Source organism: Lycium ferocissimum, chromosome 12, assembly GCF_029784015.1.
Source record: "Lycium ferocissimum isolate CSIRO_LF1 chromosome 12, AGI_CSIRO_Lferr_CH_V1, whole genome shotgun sequence".
Classification (NCBI taxonomy): domain Eukaryota; kingdom Viridiplantae; phylum Streptophyta; class Magnoliopsida; order Solanales; family Solanaceae; genus Lycium; species Lycium ferocissimum.
The window spans coordinates 54,220,608-54,242,272 of NC_081353.1; the positions used below are offsets into that span (position 1 = coordinate 54,220,608).

Genomic DNA, 21,665 nt, shown 5'->3' on the forward strand with positions numbered 1-21,665 from the left:
TTTTATTAAAAAGTCAGTGTTAGAATTAATGGCTTTTCAGACGAAGAAAAAAAACTAAAGCTGCTTCTGAAATATGACTTGCAGCTTATGCAAGATTTACGAGAAAACTTAAATTAATTGGATGTCATTTAGCAAAGAAGCTAAGGTGCATTGCACTAGAAATTTCTTCTGCGCCCTCAACGAAGACTTAATTTTGTTTTATTTCAATATTAACTAGCATTTCCTGGCAACTCTTTCTAATGGAGTTTCAGATCATAAGGTTCCATAAAACTCTCATTTGTTTCTACTAGGGAAAGAGATTTTGCTACATCCAAATGGAGAGATCTTTAACTTAAGTACGATATGAAGATTATTGTACTATAGTCGAACATGTAAGCATTAAAAAAACATTCAAAATGCAACGTTCAATAGCTCCCATCATCTCCATTTCTAATCCTCATAGTATCTATGTACGATTTTCCATCGAGCTCTCGAGAGAAAAATCCTTTAAAGTAATCGGTCACTCCAATCCTCCTAAATTTTGCAGGGCTTTGAGGAGTGAGGAGGCTAGGTGCCGGACCTAAATCACCATGCAACTTGGGGCTAAAAAATGTAGCAATCGAGATCCTCACTTTGTCTTCGTTAACAATTGCTCGATGTTCAATGCTTTTATAAATCCCATTTGTCACAATCTGCAATTAAACCAATTGCTATATATCATCATCAACATGAACCATTGAGAGACCAAAAAGAAAAAGAACAAAAAGGGTCAAGAACACAAGCGAACTATCACTTTTTCGCGAGTTTCACATCCCAATTATCAGTTGTTCCCTTGTCCTACCTGAACTATCACCATCTATGCGTTAAACACACCTCAAAGCTGACTAGACCAACTATCAGTTGTTTCCTTTTCCTACCTGAACTATCTTCATCTACTCAACTAGGTGTGTTTTAATACATAGATGGGGATAGTTCAGTTAGGAAAAGGGAACTGATTGTTGGGTGCAAAACCGTAAAAAAAGTGATAGTTCAGGTGTGTTCTTGACCATTAACTCAAAAAAAAAAAAAAAAAAAAAAAAAAAAAGACCAAAAAATTCGGTTCACCTCTAAAATGTCTCCAATGTTGACAACAAAGGCATTAGGAAGACGTGAAACAGGAACCCAAGCTCCATGTTTCTTAATTTGAAGGCCTTCAGTTTCATTAACCTGAAGGAGTATGGTGAGAGCCTGAACATCACTGTGAGGGCATAAACCCATGACAAGTTCTGGTTGAGGACAAGGAGGATAGTAATTTATTCTCATCATTTGTGTCCCAGCTTCTTCAAAAAGTACATTTATATCCTCAGCTTGCATCCCTAAAGCTCTTGCCATTTTATACATAATTTTCATGGCAAGTTCCTTCAATTCTGTTGAGTATTGTTCCAGTGCATCCCTGGATGGTCCAAGAATTTAAATATGAATGATTGATTATACAACATATAGGAAATCCATCCCCTTCATTTCTGTTATTTGACATGCAATATTTTCTTACTCTATTGGCATGTTCATTAAAAGAAAATGCACATTTTTATATTTTATAGCCATATATACAAATGTTATGACATATTTTAAGATCATAAGTTTCAAAAGTCTTATATCAAACTGTCTGCACGGATGTTCTTTTTTCAATTATATGATCCTATTTCTTTTGTAGTTTGTTCTTTTTTCTAACAAGTTTGAAAATAAAAAAGGGCATCCTGCATTTCCCGTGTTAGTAGGGTTCGAGAATGGCTGCACGTTATGTAGTTTCCCTAATGAAGCATTAGTGGCCGCTTTCACGGGTCGATTATACAACATATAGGAAATCCATCCCCTTCATTTCTGTTATTTGACATGCAATATTTTCTTACTCTATTGGCATGTTCATTAAAAGAAAATGCACATTTTTATATTTTATAGCCATATATACAAATGTTATGACATATTTTAAGATCATAAGTTTCAAAAGTCTTATATCAAACTGTCTGCACGGATGTTCTTTTTTCAATTATATGATCCTATTTCTTTTGTAGTTTGTTCAGAAAAGAACGATTTCTTTCTAACAAGTTTGAAAATAAAAAAGGGCAATCCGTGCATAGAGTATCCCGTGTTAGTAGGGTTCGAGAATGGCTGCACGTTATGTAGACAACCTAATTCCCTAATGAAGCATTAGTGGCCGCTTTCACGGGTCGAAAAAGATTAAATAACAATATGGAGTGTAAAAATACAACAGTTTATGTTTCTCTTCTTACCTCTCCACATGAGACAATGACTTCATTATATAGCTATGTCTTCTCTATTCAGATTGGGATTGGACTTTACAATCCAATATTAGTAATATCACTAATAAGCGAATTAGGCTCTACTACACTTTCTGTTTATCTACGTCACATAGAGACAACTTTACCGTTGCTCAAAGTGAAAATAATTTAACTTAAATTTCTTAGTCTACCACCTTAATAAAAAGCTTTTATAACTACATAAATATTTAAATGTGTTAGACCATAAGTTTTGAAAACTTTAATGCATACACAAATATTATAACATGTTTAATATCATAAAAATTTAATTTTTTTATTATTCTCGCAACTTTCATATCGAGTCAAACTATAGATGTAACGACCAATTTGGTCATTACAGACTTCCTCCTCTTTTCTCTGAAATACCCCCTTTTTGTTTGGATTCAAACCGATAGTTGTTACACGTGGAATTTGCGGGCAGGAGTGACCTTTACGATTTAGAAAGAACTTCTCTAACCTTGAAATTTTTGAAAAGTCGTGTTGCGCTTTTGCGATTGCGGGCCGCTTCAACGAGCCCGAGTCTGTGAGTTTTCTTCCGCCTTGGCGAGCGATCCTGAGTCTTTAATGAATTTGCGCCTGCGAAATATGTTCCGCAGAGGTGCTTTCGCAAGCAGACAGTTATCCGCATAAGCGAAAGACGTTGACCTATCCAAGATTTTAAGTCCTCATTTCGGGATTCGGCCCCATTTTCACCCAATGTCACCATTTCCAGAGCTGATTGAGAGCATTTTCCAGATAGCTCATTGGTCCTTGGAAAGATAAGGTCAAATCTATCTCATTCTTCCATCTTTGTCCCTTATATTCCATTGATTTCAAACTTCATGATTAAGAGTTTAGGTGTTGGGGAAAAGTTCTTAAAATTGAATTATTTAACTAAAAATTCGATGGATGAGGATTATTAGTTTATGGGTTTTCTTGGGAAACTATTTTTCTAGCTCAAATCTCTATTTCTCAATTGGATTTCTCAAATGGGTTAAGTGTAGGGTCTTTCTTGAAATTGGGAGATTTGGTATTTAGAGGGTTTAATAGCTCGTTTGGTGTTGGATGAACCTGAATTTAAGGTTATTGATCGTGGTAAAACCTAGTACTCTAGTTTGAAAGAAAAGTTTCGATTATGCCCTTGTGGGCTCGGGGTCGTTAGTCTTTAGGTTTCTTCGAATCCTTCTACAGTTGTAGTAAATCGAATTACTTACATGATCTAATTATCTTGTTAGACCTCTCTCATCTTGTCATTTTTCCCAAAGAAGGAAGGTGGAGTTCGAGTGAATGTTCGTGGGACCTGTTCGGCTACGAGGTAGGTTACGGCTTATTTGAGTTAGACTCCGATTAGGATTTCATATGTGATTAGTAGTTGTTGATGGAAAAAGCATACATAGCTATAGGTCTTCGGAAATGAAGTTGGGATGGACATTCCTAGGTTCGTATTGTCTTGCGTGAGGCTTGCCGCCAACTTGTGATGTTGTCTTGTTGTGTGTTTGCGATGCTGGGCTTGCTGCCCATATGATGATGTTGTGTCGATACCCTCGTAATTAGGATTGGAAGCTATGGTGAATTGATCATATGGTAGAGAATATTGTTAGTGTAATACGTAATCTCTTATCATTCTTTGTATGAGTACTCGTGCTATGACCTTCTTTATGCAAACTGTGATTTTGAGAAAGTCTAAATTATTGACTAACCGGCTTGGGAGTTAGAAATTGCATCAAGATTTATTATTTGAGCAGTGAGTTACATTGTATATGTGGTCGAGGTTGACTGGTGTGTTAATTACTTAGTTATGTTGGATTGGCTATGGTTATTACACTCTCATCATTACCATTATTGAGTTGACATTCATACATGCATTCATTCCGCTTACTTGATGTGGTTCTAGTGGAAACATTGGCAAAGGTGATATGGATCTGATGATGAAAGATCGTGGCAACAAAGATAAGAAATGTGGCAATTTGATAGAAGTATTATGTGAATCCGTGATTCGAGGATTGTTCCGGAGCGGAAGGTATGTGTGTTCGTGATCCGATGGGACATTCCTGAGCGAGTGGTACATGAACGTCATTGGTCTCCCGAAGGTTATGACTGCCGAGACGTCAATATTCCGTCTGGAGCATGTGTGTACAGGTTGAGATACTAGCCATTGCATTGCATTTCATCACATTCATATGCATTGCATTTATCTCATTGTGGTTCTCTCTTATCTTGTCCGCTCTCTGGTTGTGATGTGTAAACTGATTGTTGGTTTAGATATATCAGGGTTTAGATTTGGATAAGGATATGATCTGAGTGAGGTGAGACTCTTTTACACTAGATGTTATGACTCGTTGAGTTGTTGTTGAACTTCCTTGTTGTTTCCTATCATACTCATCTGTTGATTTCCACTTATTATATAGATATATATGTCATACTAATTTTTGTCGGCCTATGATGCTTACCAGTACGTGTGTTGTACTGATACTACTCTTGGTACACCCTTCTTGGGTGTAGAGTTTGTTACAGGTTGATATCCGAGATTCCATTAGCTTCTGAGGATCTCGCCGAGTTCATTCCAAGCTTTCTATTAAATCTCATTCCAACAAAAGTTGTACTTAGTTTTGAGGTTGTATTTCATTCCAAGTTGTAACTTAGAATGCTCTTGTACGAGTCTAGACCAGGTTTTGGGATGGCGTATCTATAAAAGTATCTTCTTGTTTATTTTCAATTCTTTTAATATAGTGATTGAAATGATCAGCTTATTGTTTCTTTAAAAATGTGAATTTAGAGGGCCCGGTTTGGGAAAGCGTTCGCGGTTCGCCTACTAGGAGAGATTTTGTGGATGCCCGCATGACCCGTGATTTGGGTCGTGACAATGTCAAACAAACTTGATTACATTACAGATGGAGTATAGCTTCTGGGCCTCGTGGAAATGTATGTATTCGCAGAAAAGGGTTGTAGTTGATCCAAGCATTGAGTGACTACCGACTAGTGCATGCTTTCAGTACAGATCTAAAAGGATAACGCAATCAAATGTGAGGTTGTCCTTCAAAAATATATATCCACCCATCACAAATACTCAATCTCTTCACCCACATTTTTTTACGTAGACTAATTTATTTTTACGTAGGATCTAGTACTAGTAGTACTTAATTACCTTCTAACCAATTGTGCGAAAAGACTAAGTACTGGTTGTACTGGATTGTAAGCACTCCGTTTTTAATAGGTTCCGAATTCAGCTTTGAAATAGTCGTCTTTTATAGAGAGAGAATTACGGCCTCTATCAAATTAAAGTGAGGTTTCTCGATGAAAATACAAATTAGTATGGACATCGAACAGAAAATTAACCAAAAGAAATAGCTTGAAGAGTAAATCCAACACTGCGTACTTAGCCAACAAGTTAAAAGAATTATGAGCAGATTCTAAAAGATCAAAATCGACTCCCATCGAACTTTGTCGGTGATGCGGAATTGCGGATGCAATTTAAACTTCTGATATTTACTTTCAAAAGTCCATTACTATATGTACAACTACTGTTAATTAATATAATTCTATTTTCCCAAAGAAAAAATGGTCAATTGCACAAGCAAAATACCACTCTAGCAAATAGTATGCAGATCTTGTGTATTTTTCATATATTGTTTATTGTTTATTTTCATTTTTGTATTCTCTTGTAACTCTCTTTTTTTATTGGGCATTGTACTGCGTCCTCCTTTCCATTCTATGTGTCGCTATTTCCTAATTAGTTCACCAAAAAAGGAGTTGAATGTTTAATTTTTATAATTATAGAAATCTCATGACATGTTTAAATTCATAAGTTTTAAAAGTATTTTTTTTTTTTTTTTTGAACTCCATATCCCTCAAATTACACCACATAAATTGAAACGAATAGAGTAACTCTTTTCAGACAAAGTGCTAGCTATAACTCAGAAATTTTGTATGATCTGGGATAGATAGATACCTAAGTGAGAGAGGGAGCTTTGGAAATAAGTGAGGTTTTCTCAGATTAGTAGGGAGAGTGATCATGTAAAACATGTCAGCCCAATCTAACTTTTGTTCTTCAGATACCACAAAGGCTTGCCCATATCCTTCAAGATCCCCTTCTTGTTGTTCAAACTTCTTCTTTTCTTCCATTGGTAGATCAAAAAATGCTCTGATTTTTGTATTCTCTTGTAACTCTCTTTTTTTATTGGGCATTGTACTGCGTCCTCCTTTCCATTCTATGTGTCGCTATTTCCTAATTAGTTCGTACCAAAAGGAGTTGAATGTTTAATTTTTATAATTATAGAAATCTCATGACATGTTTAAATTCATAAGTTTTAAAAGTATTTTTTTTTTTTTTGAACTCCATATCCCTCAAATTACACCACATAAATTGAAACGAATAGAGTAACTCTTTTCAGACAAAGTGCTAGCTATAACTCAGAAATTTTGTATGATCTGGGATAGATAGATACCTAAGTGAGAGAGGGAGCTTTGGAAATAAGTGAGGTTTTCTCAGATTAGTAGGGAGAGTGATCATGTAAAACATGTCCACCAATCTAACTTTTGTTCTTCAGATACCACAAAGGCTTGCCCATATCCTTCAAGATCCCCTTCTTGTTGTTCAAACTTCTTCTTTTCTTCCATTGGTAGATCAAAAAATGCTCTGATTTCTGACTTCACTTTCTCCACCAATGATGAATTCACTCCATGATTCACCAACTGAAATTTAAACGATTCTAATATGTAGTCATCACTAACCGTTTACACCATTAATTCTATAACATAAAATCTAAAATTAACGTTTGATATATCATTGAAATATGAGCTTAAGTTATGTACATCGTAAGTATAACTTTTCCTTATACACTATCAGGTCAGCTCATCTAAAGGATATCTAGAGGTAAGCCTCTTTAAAATATGACATTTGTTATCTTAAAAAAACTGTTTTTCCTCGAGCAAGAGTCTATTGAGAGCAACCTCTCTACCTCCAAACGGATTACATTAGGCATGCTATTGTTGTTGTCTTTTAATAAATAAATTAAAAAAAGAAAAGGATAATTAGCTATTACAACAAATAACATGATCTGGTGCTGTAAAAATTTCTTAAATTGACGGTGTATATACACTTAAACTCTTGAAATATACCTACCTGGAAAAATCCCCATTCTTTGCAAGCAAAATGAAGCCTCTCAAGCTCTGAATTATCATCTCCAATTGCCAGCAGTCTTTCCATGTTAATAATTGGAACTTGTGGAAATATGGATGTGAACGTAGGCTTTTCGATATCATCACGAATATATCGCGGCGGAACGGCTGCTAGTTGCTGCTTTGCTAGCTCTTGAACTACAGGAACTTTCAAAGAGTCACCTAACTTTCTCGAGCTTGCTTCTTCCATCGATTGGGTTTTTTTTTCCAGCTTCCTCTAAGAGAACTTGTTTTAGAGAGAAAACTTATTGAGATGTGAAATTATATTGTGTCATTTCTATCATTAATAATTAAACAAGGGGTGTATGAACAGGGTTAATATTGGAATAATGGAATGTTACTTTTTATTTAGGGGCATTTTCAGTCTTTTTATTCACTTACATCCCTTACGTGACTCACCAAGTATATATGGAACACCTAACTTGCTGTACACATTTGAGGTCACACCTATTTTCGTTTTTTCATATATTTGTATTTGTCTCTCTCCGTCTTCCTCTGTTTTTTCTCTTTTCTTTCTCAACTAGTGAATTTCTCCACGCTTTGCGCAGTCCTAAAAACCTGATTGAATTGACCCTTATAAGACCCCCATGTATCAATATGCATACGCTGAAAAAATTGATGTAGAAGAAACGGAACTTGAATGAAAAGGTCATTTAAATTGTCTTGCTTGAGAACATACATCACATGGAACATGATATTTAGATAGAGATGGAAACTTGAAACTGGATAAATTTTCCATACTAGACAAAGGCATATGCACTAAACGACTGTGCCATGGTCTTGCCAACAGAGTTTGCCACATCAATTCTAGCAAAGTCTTCCCCCCACCCCCACCCCCCCAACTCTCTCTCTCAACTTTTCAAATCCCTTGATTGAAGTGAAATCTCCATATTTCCTTGAGCTTCTCCTTTGAGTTATATTCAAAATCTGAACGCGAAGAACAAGTGTTGAAATCTGAACTTCCATTAAGACCTATTTGTTTCTTCTCTCTTCTTCTTTTCATATTTGGGTAGATTGAAATGGTGTTTCGTGTTGTTACTATGAATTTATTAGCGGTGATGGTGGTTTTGTGGTGATGCTGTGGAGGAGGTTATGTGAAAATGTGGGAAAGAGGGTTTTTGTTGCAATGTATATCTATCACTAGTATATCTATATGTGACCCACCTATACATCTATGCATATCTTCCGTGTATATATATGTATATCTTTTCTTTATATCAGTGTACCTCCATGTATACAGTGTATATCACACATGATATACATTGTCTCAGTGACGCCTCACAAGTCAATTTCGACATTGCATTTTTTCTTCAGTGCAAATTCCTTCCAAACTTTCTAAAACTTTTTATAGTCTCATCTAGGTATTTTCACCGAATTCCAACTATACACCGACTCAAAAAATAGAGAACTATATATTTAGATGAAAAGGAAGAATTAATCTTTTAGACAAAAGATGTGTTGTCAATGGAGCTTTCGGCGACCTTCCATTTTTTCTGGTTACGGAGGACCGAGTTTGTTAATTAAGTGAATAGCCACCCAATATTTCTAGGTATATTAGGAGACCTATTTAACTAAAGTATTGTTCAAAGTGTAACTCCATATTTAAGGTCTGTTTAACCAATGAGATTCTAAGTAAAGGTTCAAATAATTTTAAAGAGAAGATATTATGCATCCTTTAAAATCCTTTTAAAACAATTTACCTTCCAAACTTTGGCTAATTACTATCTAAGGCCTTATTATATTTTCTTATTGTTAAGATTGGACAAATCTCTATGTTACTCGAATTTTTTTAGTTTTATTATGGTATCTATTTTTTATTCGGAAACATTGATGGTCCAAACAACTCTGAATCCCTGGTCATAATCAGAATGAATGTTCACACACTTTTATATCCTACCAACGGCATTCTTAAGATTCACCGTATGATATTCTACAGTATCTTTCCCAAAATTTCTTTCAACAAATGTGTGTCGTTCATGCAGTTCTGCTACTCGTGTTGCTATGTGCCATAGGAAGAGTGAAGGTAACATGGCCAAGATCAGTAGGGGTAGCAAATGGGCGATTTGAGCAGGTCAAAATTCATTGAATCAATAAATAAATTATTACTCAACCCTGTCCAAAGTTTATTGGGCTATAATAGACGGATCATGATGAACTAAACAAGGGCAATTTGCAGGATTGCCTTCGCTGGGGGTGGTCTTTAATTTTTGTCCTTCACTAAAAATCTCTTGGTTTCGGGTTCAAACCCCCGCTCAATAAAAAAATTTAAAAAAATCGCAAGATAGAGTTTTGCATTCAGGCAGAGTTTCAAACTCTACCTTAAGGTAAAGTTTTGGGCAAAATTCTGCATTGTGAATCCAAACTCATGCTTTGCGAAATTCCTTTTTTTTCTACTGAACTGGAATTCGAATCCAGAACCTTGGGGTATTAGGCGAAGGGTAAAAATTAAAGACCATCAATTTGAGGGCCAAAAATTAAAGACCACTCCAAAAGAAGGATAATCCGCGCAAAAAATACACTAAACTATGGGTCAATGACAAACATCCCAACCTAACATCAAAAATTAAGTAAGAGCACAGAATGCATTCAAATTCTTCTTCTTAGTATCTTTTTTTCTCTCTACTTTCACATTCCTGAGTAACTTCTTTTCTACTTCGTGATTTCCCAAGACACAAAGTAAACATCTTAGTTGGAATTGAATATAATTAAAAAATAGTAATTTCCTCATGTTTGAATTGCCAAACGTACAAATAACAAATTTGTTTCTTTTTACTATTATAGAAATGGGAGTTTAGGACGAACAAGGGCAGGGACAAACAGGGGTGTAAGAAATTCTTCATCTTTTTGAAGGACAATTTTGTATTTTAAGTAAAAGTTATTAGAACCTTCCACTTTCTTCCCAGTGTATATCCGTGTTTCTTTCTGTATATCTCTATCTCTGTATAACCAAAAAAGAAAAAGAAAAAAAAAAAAAAAGTAACAGCCAACTCCCTCTTCTGCGCAACTCTTTCTTCTGCTCATCTGCATCCGTTACGCTAGGTAAAGTTTATTTTACCATTGTTAAACCTATTTTGATTTTTGCTGTATGTTTAGTTAGTATATCTGCACACTTCAACTCCTCTCTTCTTATTAGAAATCTGGGAAGTAAACAAGATGAACACTCAAAGCTTTTGGGAGGTAAAATACTTATCTTAATAACTAAAATAATAAAGCCATCCTTTTATAAAGGCATTACACATCCTACATTATCTCACCTACTAAGTCAAAAGGGAAATTAAAACAAACCTACTTAGTCCACTAACTACACGATTCCAGTAGCTTGGAAATAGGCCACATACCCATAAAACTAGGAAAACAAAAACTAACCTAATTAATTAAAATATCTAACAAACCCTCCTTTAAACTGATATGTCTACGACTTTCAGCTTAATAACACCATTCACAGTAGCTTTCCCTTAAAGTGCAAACTCCAAGTAGCTTCCTTTTTCTCTGAATGTTGATAGTTTGAGCGACTTAGTAAAGATATCAGCAGCTTGATCCTCACTTCTACAGTAGACAACATCAATAACTTTCTCCTTCGTAAGATCTCTCAGAAAGTGAAATTTGACATCTATGTGTTTGCTCCTCCTGTGCAATATCGGATTCTTTGAAAGCTTACTTGCTGAACCATTATCACAGTAAATGAGAATTGGTTCTTGTTGCTGAAAATGAAGCTCAGCCAATACCTTCTTCAACCAAATTGCTTGAGTAGCACACACACGGCAAATACAAACTGCAAACTCTCCGTGGTGGATAACGTAATAATTGGTTGCTTCTTGGAGCACCATGAAACAGCTCCAGATCCTAGCATAAACACATAACCCGAAGTGCTTTTCCTATCTTCTTTATCTCTAGCAAAATCACTATCTCAGAAACCCAATTAACTCTGACTTACCTTCTTTCTTGTATAAAATACCATAATCACTGGTACTTTGCAAATACCTGAGAATTCTTTTAGCAGCGAACATATGAGTCTCTTTTGGGTGCTCCATGTACCTGCTAACAAGACTAACAGAATACATTATGTCAGGTCTGGTGACTATTAAAAACATCAAACATCCCATGATTTGCTTGAAAAAAAGTCTTGTCAATCGCTTTCGCAGGATTCTTTTCAACTTCGGCCCCAATCATGGTGTTGTGACAAAATTGCAACCTTGCATTCCAAACCTCTCTAAAGTTTCCTGGATATATTTCTTTTGTGAAATAAACATTCCATTAGCAGATTGCTTAACTTCAATGCCCAGAAAATAAGGCATCAAGCCAAGATCGTACATGTCAAACTCAATCATCATAGATTGCTTAAATTTTTCAAGAGATGGGGGATCAGTTCCAGTATAAATCAAAGCATCTACATATAAGCATACAATAACTAGCTTCCCATCTTTAATTTTTTCATAAAGTGTATGCTCATATGGACATTTTTTAAAGTTGTCCATATTGAAATAAGCATCAATGAGGCTATATCAAGCTCGTGGAGCTTGTTTTAGCCCATATAATGCCTTTTTCAATTTATAAACTTTTTTTACTTCACGTACGCTTCACATAACCTATGTGGTTAATCATCATATACTTGCTCTTGCAACTCTCCATAGGAAGGGCGATTTTACATCCGAGCTTGATAAATTGGCCGGTTGTTTTAGTGTTTACGATGACAACACCAATACGACGGTATCAAGTCTGCAAGACCGAGCACCTCTTTGTAATCAACACCATACTCTTGCTTGTATCCTTTTACCACTAAGTGCGCCTTGTACTTGTCAACTTCACCAGATTCATTGAGTTTGGTTTTATAAACCCATTTGACTCCAATCGCCTTTTGCCCTTTTGGAAGATCATCGCAGCTCCCAGATCTTTTTCTTTTCAATTGTTGCAATCTCAACATCCATTGCTTTCTGCCACTTTAAATCTTTAGAGGCATCCTCAAATCTTACAGGATCACAACCAGGAAATAAAGCTAAGTATATAAGTGAATCGTCATTTCCAGATTTATCACGTCCACGCACCTCATAATCTGCCATCCATGTTGGCTGTTTTCGATTTCGTTGAGGTTGGGAACTAATGCCTTCTTGATGCACCAAGGTAGAAGCACCTATGTCAGCTACTGGTTGCTCTTGCTCCTTGTATCCGTCATCAAGATCCAAAGGAAGTTGTTGGTTGTTTGGCTTTTCTTCCCATGGCCAAAAATTATCTTCACAAACACCGCATCCGCGACCGATAATCACGCTTCGATACGGGATTGTCAAACATGTAGGCTTTTTGACTCTTGCTAACACCAAGAAAAACACATTTGTTGGCTTTGTCATCAAGCTTTGTTCTTTTCGATCCAATACATGAGCAAATGCAATGCAACCAAATGCTTTCAAGTGTTGAACATCACGGTTGTTTTCCACTCCAAGCTTCTTCTCGGTGTCATGTTCGAATAGCACGAGGACTTATTCAAAACATACACGCTCCAATTAACTACTTCTCAGCCAAAAAACTTTTGGCACGTGGCTCTTTTGCAAAAGGCTCTATACAACATTCATGATTGTCCGATTCTTCCTCTCACATATTCTATTTTGTTGAGGAGTATATGCTGTTGTAAGTTGCCGACATATCCCATGCGATTCACAAAAATTTATAAATTCTTGTAAAAGATACTCCCCTCCACGATTAGTACGCAGAATCTTTATGGAGCATCCTGTCTCCTTCTCAACAAGAGCTTTGAAGCTTTTAAAACTTATAAAAGCTTCAGATTTTTTCCTGCAAAATATAAACCCATGTCTTTCGACTAAAATCATCAATAAACATTATAAAATAACGTTTTCCTTCGTTGGATATTGGGATTATCGGTCGCGAATATCAGTCTTTTGACTCTAAGGGCGCTTTTAGCTCTCCATGCTTTACCCATTGGAAAACTATCGGCGAGGTTGCTTTCAGCGACCACGATCTTCTGCAATATCTGCAGGAATATCAAACTTAGGAAGACCATAAACCATCTTCTTTTGCTGCAACATTTTTAGTCCTCTGAAATTCAAATGCCCATATCTGTAGTGCCAAAGCCATGCTTGACTATTCAACTTTGTTGCAAACCAAAAGTTGGTAGAGCCAATATTTTGCATATCAAGTAGGAAAAGCTTATTTGCAGTCATCTTAGCTTCAACAATCAACCCATGATTAGAATCTTGGATTCTGCAAATTCCATGCTTGATAGACACATCGTAGTCGTTCTCGTGAAGCTGACCCACACTGATAAGATTTGTTTTCAAATCTGGTGCAAAGTAAACATCAGAGATAATTTGCATAGATGAAGACTTTGTTTGGAGTTTCACCTTCCCTTTTCCTTTGATAGCAATGCGGGAATTATCCCGAAACTTGACTGTTGTGCAAAAAGTTTCATCCAATTCAGAAAATGTAGATTTTCACCAGACATATGGTTGCTACAGCCCGTGTCTAATTACCATAAATTTGTACGGTATTCTTCTGAGGATTGACTCACCATCAACAAAAAGACCTACTCCTCCTCCTCAATTACTTATGCAAAATTAAAGTTTTCTCCCCGTACATTTTTCAGATTTGTCTAACATTCAGAACGGTAATGGCCATACCTGTGACACCTATAACACTCAATATGAGACTTATCTATGAACCTCGCCTTCCCATTGGACAAGTGTCGTTGATCACGACCATGCTGACCATTCTTTTTTTGATTTCCCTCTTCAGCTTTGTCTGAGTTTCTTCCCTTCCACTTGCTCCTTCTACGCCCAGAATCTTTGGAGGTAGTTGTTACTTGCAATGCTCTCTCTTCCGCATCCTGCTGAACAATTTTCTGCTCATAAACCATCAAAGAATTTTGTAGTTCATCAAGTGAAAGAGTATCCAGATCTTTTGACTCTTCAATTGAGCAAATAACAAAATTAAATTTTGGCAACATGGACCGTAGGATCTTCTCAACAATGGTGATGTCTTTAAGCCTCTCTCCATGAATCCACATCTTGTTCGCAATCGCCATAGTGCGTGAGAAATACACCGACACCGACTCTCCCGGCTTCATACGCAAGGTCTTAAACTCACCTCGAAGAGTTTGAAGTTGTGCTCGCTTTGCCCTTGCATTTTCCCGGTACTTCTTCTTCATAGAGTCCCAAATTTGCTTTGACGTATCCTTGCAAAGAATTGTTTCCAATATTGAACGATCAATGGCTTGGAAAAGATAATTCTTTGCCTTCAAGTCTTTCAACTTATGTGCTTCAAGCTCTGTCTTTTGAGCATTTGTTAGAATAGCATCAGCCGCAGGTTCTTGAAACCCACCATCAACGACTGCCCAAAACTCTTTGAACCTCAAAAAGTTTTCCATCAACATGCTCCAATGTTCATAATGACCATCAAAGCGGGAAATGGCAGGTTGAACAAAATTCTCTGAAGCCATCGCAAACTCACAATTGAAGCACGCTCACTGGCTCTGATACCACTATTAGAAATCTGGGAAGTAAACAAGATGAACACACAAAGCTTTTGGGAGGTAAAATACTTATCTTAATAACTGAAATAATAAAGCCAGCCTTTTATAAAGGCATTACACACCCTACATTATCGCACCCACTAAGCCATAAGGGAAATTAAAACAAACCTACTTAGTCCACTAACTACAACATTCCAGTAGCTTGGAAATAGGCCACATACCCATAAAGCTAGGATAACAAAAACTAACCTAATTAATTAAAATATCTAACACTTCTTCACTGCCATCTCTATGTTTGGTGAGTTTCCCCATCATCATCTTTCAATAAATTTCCCCGGAAAATTCGAAGTTAAAAGATACCCAATTTAAATTGTGAATTATATGCCTATAATAAATTATCAACAATTTTATACTTGAAATTTGGGGTTCATAGCAATTTAGGTTTCTTCCAATTTTCAATTTTATGAAGAGCAAGAAAGGGCAACACCAATTTAAGAAATTGGGTTTTTTCCTTTGTTCATGATTTTCCTGTATATGTTGATATATTAAAAATTTTGTTGCTTTTATTAAATAGCACTCTTTTTAAATTCAATCAGTTAGTTTGATGTCATTAGCTTACTAATTCAACTAATTGTGATAAAAAAAAAAAATCTCTGTTTTCCTACCTTAAGGTACTGATAGCTTCTATATATGCCGGAAAATAAATATTTATGGTTAATTTAAGAGTTACAAAGTGCAATAGATGGTTTGATAAATTAAAAGCAAGATTCTAAATCATACTAAACTGTGTAAGCATTTTATCTTTTCAATAATAGTTTATGCGAAGAACACTTTCTTTTGTATGAAAACACTTTAAAATGTAACCGATGGGGGGTATAGTAGGATGATTGAAACGAAATAACTTGAATCATACAAAAGAGTAAATATGTGTTTAGCAGATTCTTATTTTAGTTGAAGTTGGTGTTATTGATGTCTAAGCCAATTATAGGGATTCGTGAAGGACATTCAAATGAAAATTTGTATGAATATCCCTCGTGGGCATTAGTGTTTGGTATATATCGATTGCACTTCTCTTGATCTTCTTAATGCCTATTTCGAAGAAGGCAAGTGGCATGATTTATGGGTAAGAAGCATTCTTTTTAAGACATAAAGTTATTATATACGTGATGATTCCACTCAATATAGCAGTCTGCATGAAACCAAACACCGCGCTATTAATCTGAAAGACTAAATAAAGCTTAATTACTTAGCATCAAAGATTGTACTTTTGTGTGTTTTTTGAGGTTAAATCTTGATTCATATCAATTTTTTTTTTTTTTTGAACTCAGCAAGAATAATTGAAGATTGTATTTTAGTTTATCTTGAGGTTGGATTTTAGCAGATCAGAGAGTACTTTGGTAATTGGAAGTTGGTTTTTGTTTGTGCTGAGGAACCTACTAACAGCTATCACATATTGACCTTTTTTTGGTGCATTTTGAAGTTGAATATTGATTAGATCAAATAGTACTTTAACAGGAGTTGAGTGGGACGAACAGGGGCAAACTTGATATTCCAAGTGAATTCATTCCCCTGATATTTGTACAACGCGAATGATTTCCTGTAACCCTCCTACTTCTTAGGCACTTAATTTCTAATGCTACGTTGTAATCTCTGATTTTTCATCTGTAAACCCTGAAAGCTTGCGCTATGGAAACATGGAAATTTTGGTAATGCAAGGTGTTGTATAAATCATCAAGCTTTTTTTCTTTTTACCTTTGTATGTTTGTGTTCTTCCTTTTAACCTTTAAAAAACATCCATATGTTGCCTCTTTATCTTTTTGTTCCTATCCAATTGCCTCGCACAACGGGATTCTTGAGTTTTTTTTTCTAAATTTTATAGATCCGAGAGCGCTAACAGACTTTGACATTTTGCACGGGGTAGTATTGAATTTGCGGAAGACCGTTGTAGAATTTCCTCTGGCTTTGGCTCTTTTGCTAATCGATTATGCACATGCATGTGGATTGTGGAAATTTGATTACATTGAATTATTTGACAGTCGTCAATGATGTTAGATGAACTCAATGACAATACAGAGAGTATCGATGAACAAAATTTCAAAAGGTAAGTAACACATTCCTTTTTACTGATGTTTCCTATTGCACCTCACAAAAATTAAATTAGTTACTTTTGATTTTTTTTTAAAAGACCTGGACAAAGGTAGTTTATTTTGATTTTGAAGACTACAAATATGCTAACACTAAGATTGCAATCAGTTCTTTAGAAAGCATCTTAAAAGCAGGATATATGTTCAATCTACTAATTAAAAAGGTACTTATATGGTTAAATCATCTGCTTAGTTAGTTGATTCATAGTAGTTTCGAAGAAGTTGATTTTACCTTCATTCCGTACCTTTTGGGCTCTACAGAGAACATGCTTAGGGAGCCAAAATAACTGTATTAGAATTTGAACCCCTCAAAAAATTGTATCATAAGTTTTATAACGTTTTAGGAGAGGACATAAGGCCTTAACATTTGATCTTCGTGCAACATCAATTAATTATGCCGCTAACACAATTCTTGAAGGACAATAGATTCAAGGCGAATTCTCTAACTACAAATTTGTGAATGTACTAGCTACATGCTTCCTTACTAAATGAATTTTTAATGTATGAGCCAATATTTTCATTTTGATAGTGTAAACCTATATTTTAATTATAAAGCTAAATTATAACGTTCATGAGTATTAGACTAACCTTCAAATGAGTGTTGTGTTTTTAATTTATTCAGTGTTTATGGACATAAATGTGAATTTTAAACCAGTATATGCTAAAAATTGTAAGGGAAAAAAGAGGACATAGATGTGCTCCTCTCTTTTTAGCCACAAAGCTCAAGAATTTTCTCTTTGGACAATCTTCACTTACTTTTTCTGCAAATGAGGCTAGAATTTTGGATGAAATGTTGTTAAACATGAATGAAACAAATAATAGAGTTGGGTCTACTTCTCGGACAGAGGGAGCAGTAGAAGTGAAAATGTCCCACTTTATATGTGAGTTCTATTGGCAGCTCTCTCTATACCAAATGAAAGCATCAAGAATTTAAAAAGTATGCACTGCATTTGAGTTTATATTTGAATCCACCTTTTTCTTAATGCTCACAACCACAGGCACGGGGGAGATCACTTGAGTACTCATCTGAAAAGGCTGAATAAAGTACAATGGCTCTTGAAGTAGAGAAGGACTAACATAAAGTTTAAAGGTGAGATTCTCCTCTAAGAAATGGAGTGAAGTAGCGTTTTAGCTTTAAATTAACTTAGTACGCCTGATTTAGGAGACATTTCCTTTTTAATTTCACCATATACTGGAACACCTCCAAGTGACTTTTATCATAGATTTTATTTCCAGTGCATAGTTGTTCATGCCTTGAGTTCGTTTCAAATGTAAAGAAAGTTAGAAGTAGCTTTGATGTTGCTATGTGAAAGAAAAGGCCAAAATAAGTTGATCAATCAAGAACTTGAAGTTAATCTTTAGGTTTAATTGGTTTCTTAATTATATCTCTTTTCTATATAATGTGTTCTCTTGCCTGAATTGTCATCTTTCGCCCAAGAAAAGGCCAAAATAAGTTGATCCATCAAGAACTTGAAGTTAATCTTTAGGTTTAATTGGTTTGTTAATTATATCTCTTTTCTATATAATGTGTTCTCTTGCGTGAATTGTCATCTTTCGCCTTTCGTTTGATGCATATTTGCATATTCCAGTAAAATGCCTACTTATATGCTCTTGATTTTATCAATAATTATTCCGTAGAAAACACAATACAAAAAGGAAGTTCTGAAGTGGAGTATGTGCGTATACGAGCCAGACTGCCCTAACAATGAGGTTACGGGGTCCAAATGATTGATTTTTAAAATAAGAATTTTAATGTTCCATAATTTCCTTCTGTTCAGAAGGTTATGCCAAAAAGCAATTGTGGCATACGAGTAATCTATCTTCATCTATTGGCAATTTTGTAATATATTAAAGGATCAAATTGTGAACCAATTACAAATAGAGACAACTATGACATACAAAGTATGTCTTTCTAGGTAATGTGAGTTCTACAGACTCACATAATTAAGTTATAGTTCTGAAATTAAATCCTTACGCAAAATAATTAATCGAAGAGACTGCATTTCCACTTAAAATAGGAATCGGAGAGAACTGAAGAAAGGTGGAAAAGGTCATTCACTTAAAACAGGGATTGGAGAAAGATGGAAGAGCTACTTCTCACTTGATACTTTTATGCCAACTCTGTGAGAAGACAAGATGTTTATTTTCGTTAAAATAGTGAGATTCGTTAAGAATATTTTGATGCATAAAGGTTAAGTAGTATTTGCACACGAGGGGGGGCTATAGAGAAGTTTAGATGCTGCTTGTGGCTAACAATATCCTCAACCTCCTTCATTGCTTCATATATTTTATTTGTTGTCCACACATCTGACTATTTTGCTATAAAGAAATTTAGATGCCGCTGGTGATTACTATTTCCTTTTTAGAGTTCATTGGATGTCGTCCCTGCTGCTCCTTTTCATCTTTCTATTCTCTGAAGTTTGATGTGCGTGGGGTTACTTTATTATTATTCTGGCTTCCGCTATACTGGTAAGATTTTGATGGTTTTTTCTCCTTTTACTTTATTATTACTCCGGTTTTGTTTCTATGTTGCGTTCCTGAAATGTTGTACACATAGATTTTCTTTTAGTTAATATTTTCATTTGGGAATTTGACATTTTTACCTAAGGTTTGAAATTGGGGGTTCTTAAAGCGGAGCCGATCCCTTATTTTACAGATGGACCAAACAGTTGAAAAGTCTCCAAGTGCACATAGGACTTTTTTGGGAGTTCAACTGGAATAAATGAGCAAGGAAGGCAAAGAAGCTGCTGCATGTGATCTATAAGTAGCCATATTGAGAGGTAAGGTATGAACTCCTCACTTCTCGAGTAAATTGAGTCTTTTCTTTGTGATTATTTATCCTGTAAGAGTTGGTTCATTGGAGAATCATAATTGAGATATGGAAGTAAACTGAACAATCCCTGTTTGACTTCTGTTGATAGATAGAAAGGCTAACAGTCCAATTTCTTTCTAAGATATTGACCTTTTTCGTTAGACTTGATCGCTGGCTTGAATGATATGTAGAAGCTTGCATTAGTGGACTTACTGGAGAGTTGCACTTATGCAGTGAAATTTAGTTTTCAAAAAGAGGGATGCCTTTCTCTACAACAAGTAATACTGTGAATGACTGTTTACATAAGACAGTTATGTTAATAAATCAAGTCTACAATTTGTTTCATGTGTGTTTGTCTTTAAAAGTTGCAAGATATGAACGATTTGTTTCACTTTCTGAAGTTTCAAAGGATAATGAAAAGCTGATAATGAATTGACGAGGTTGTTCCCCCGTGTTTGACTGTTTTTTGTATCAGATAACATGCTTTAAGAAAGAAAAAAAAAGTTGTTCTATTTTTACAAGTCCCAGTGATCTATTTAACTCCACTGTGGATACACGTGAACAGTTATTTGGATTAGGCGAATACATCATTTCTCCTCCTGACAGAAAAATCAACACCTTAGAAAACCTTTTCATGTTAGGCTATCATGATCAGAAGAGTTTCTGCTTTGTTGACTAATCAAGCATTATATCGAAAAACGAGCGTAATATGAAAAAATCAGTTTTTTTCTCTTTTCATTGCTTTTGGAAGTCTAAATTAGTATGTTGTGGTGTATTTGATTAGTGAAAAGTTGTACCTGAAACGTTGACTATGCTCTTCTGTTTGAAAAAGGATGCCCAACAAAAGGGTGTGGATAACTTAGCATTTGTTTAATCAGACAAAAAGTTATGTGTAGTTCATTCTATTGGAATCTATAGTCCCCTATAAATGTGATTCTTTCGAGAAAATGCTCCCTGTATGTTTCTCTCTGTAATCCGGAGGAAAGGATGGATGGTCTTAGTAGTAGTACAACTCGGTAAGTGCTTACCATGGCTAGGATGAAAAACCATATAATCATAGTTTCCAGCTGAGGCTAAGCATTGCTATAAGGGGTCGTTTGGTAGGAGGAATAGGATGGGCTGGATTATTAATCCAGTGGGATTGAAATTAATCCTATATTTGGTTGGTGGGATAACTTTTTTGATATCCCATCCAATCCCATGTAGATGGGATAAAAGGTGGGATTAGTAATCACATCTTATCCCACCCAATCTCATCTACATGGGATAAATTATCCTCCTACCAAACGACCCCTAACTGGGAAGTTGATCTTCTCACAACTAAAGTGTTGCTGGACTTCCCCAACAGTGGAATTCTCGATAATCTAGATCCTGATACTAAAGCTAAATATGTTTCAAAAGTCCTAGTTTGTAACTTGGTTTCATTAAATTCTCTGAGAGAAATGATCATCCCTCCTTAATTACATGTGTACTGACTATCACTTCTTAATTGCAGGGACCACATATGGTGGACAGGAATATCAACTCAAAAGAATTCATCTTTTAGTGAAAATGTTAAAATAACAGCTTTGTAGTTTCACACAATGTACTGTGAACCCTTTACAGTGATTGGTTTCAACTCCATTGCTGGCCTAAGATCTTTTTTTTTTTTTAATCGGTGTTATTTTGTTCCAATGAAGGTATTCTTCAGGGTAAACTTATTTGGCATATTTCTACATCAATATAACTGTAAATGCTTGTAAGCTTATGCAATATTAGCTCTATGTTTTCCATGTGCT

General features: G+C 35.4%; 2 protein-coding genes and 1 long non-coding RNA gene across 5 annotated transcripts; 1 reads left to right on the plus strand and 2 right to left on the minus strand.

Annotated features, from left to right (window-relative positions):
- Positions 1-404: 404 nt before the first annotated feature.
- Positions 405-8,845, minus strand: LOC132039455 (oxoglutarate-dependent flavonoid 7-O-demethylase 1-like). Its single transcript, XM_059429933.1, has 5 exons — positions 7,399-8,845; positions 6,855-6,968; positions 6,226-6,362; positions 1,084-1,411; positions 405-671 (listed from the first exon to the last, which is right to left on the minus strand). The coding sequence occupies exons 1-5, from the start codon at positions 7,642-7,644 to the stop codon at positions 405-407; spliced, it is 1,092 nt and encodes a 363-aa protein (XP_059285916.1). The 5' UTR covers positions 7,645-8,845.
- Positions 8,846-12,325: 3,480 nt separating this feature from the next.
- LOC132039456 (uncharacterized) lies at positions 12,326-13,273 on the minus strand. Its single transcript, XM_059429934.1, has 2 exons — positions 13,042-13,273; positions 12,326-12,924 (listed from the first exon to the last, which is right to left on the minus strand). The coding sequence occupies exons 1-2, from the start codon at positions 13,271-13,273 to the stop codon at positions 12,326-12,328; spliced, it is 831 nt and encodes a 276-aa protein (XP_059285917.1).
- Positions 13,274-15,912: 2,639 nt separating this feature from the next.
- On the plus strand, positions 15,913-21,665 carry LOC132040988 (uncharacterized). Of its 3 annotated transcripts, XR_009410836.1 has the most exons (5): positions 15,913-16,054; positions 16,811-17,032; positions 18,074-18,165; positions 19,732-19,860; positions 21,383-21,665. It is a non-coding gene; the product is annotated as an uncharacterized LOC132040988 (long non-coding RNA). The 3 variants fall into 3 exon arrangements; XR_009410834.1 differs by lacking the exon at positions 15,913-16,054 and having other exon boundaries at positions 16,195-17,032; XR_009410835.1 differs by lacking the exon at positions 15,913-16,054 and having other exon boundaries at positions 16,199-17,032; positions 19,732-19,855.

Coding starts and splice junctions, on each gene's coding strand:
- LOC132039455 (XM_059429933.1), bottom strand. CDS start 7,644: ATGGAAGAAGCAAGCTCGAGAAAGTTAGGTGACTCTTTGAAAGTTCCT. Junction 6,969..7,398: donor AAGAATGGGGATTTTTCCAG/GTAGGTATATTT, acceptor TTTAAATTTCAG/TTGGTGAATCATGGAGTGAA. Junction 672..1,083: donor ACATTGGAGACATTTTAGAG/GTGAACCGAATT, acceptor GTTTAATTGCAG/ATTGTGACAAATGGGATTTA.
- LOC132039456 (XM_059429934.1), bottom strand. CDS start 13,273: ATGATTTTAGTCGAAAGACATGGGTTTATATTTTGCAGGAAAAAATCT. Junction 12,925..13,041: donor TCCTCAACAAAATAGAATAT/GTGAGAGGAAGA, acceptor GTTTTGAATAAG/TCCTCGTGCTATTCGAACAT.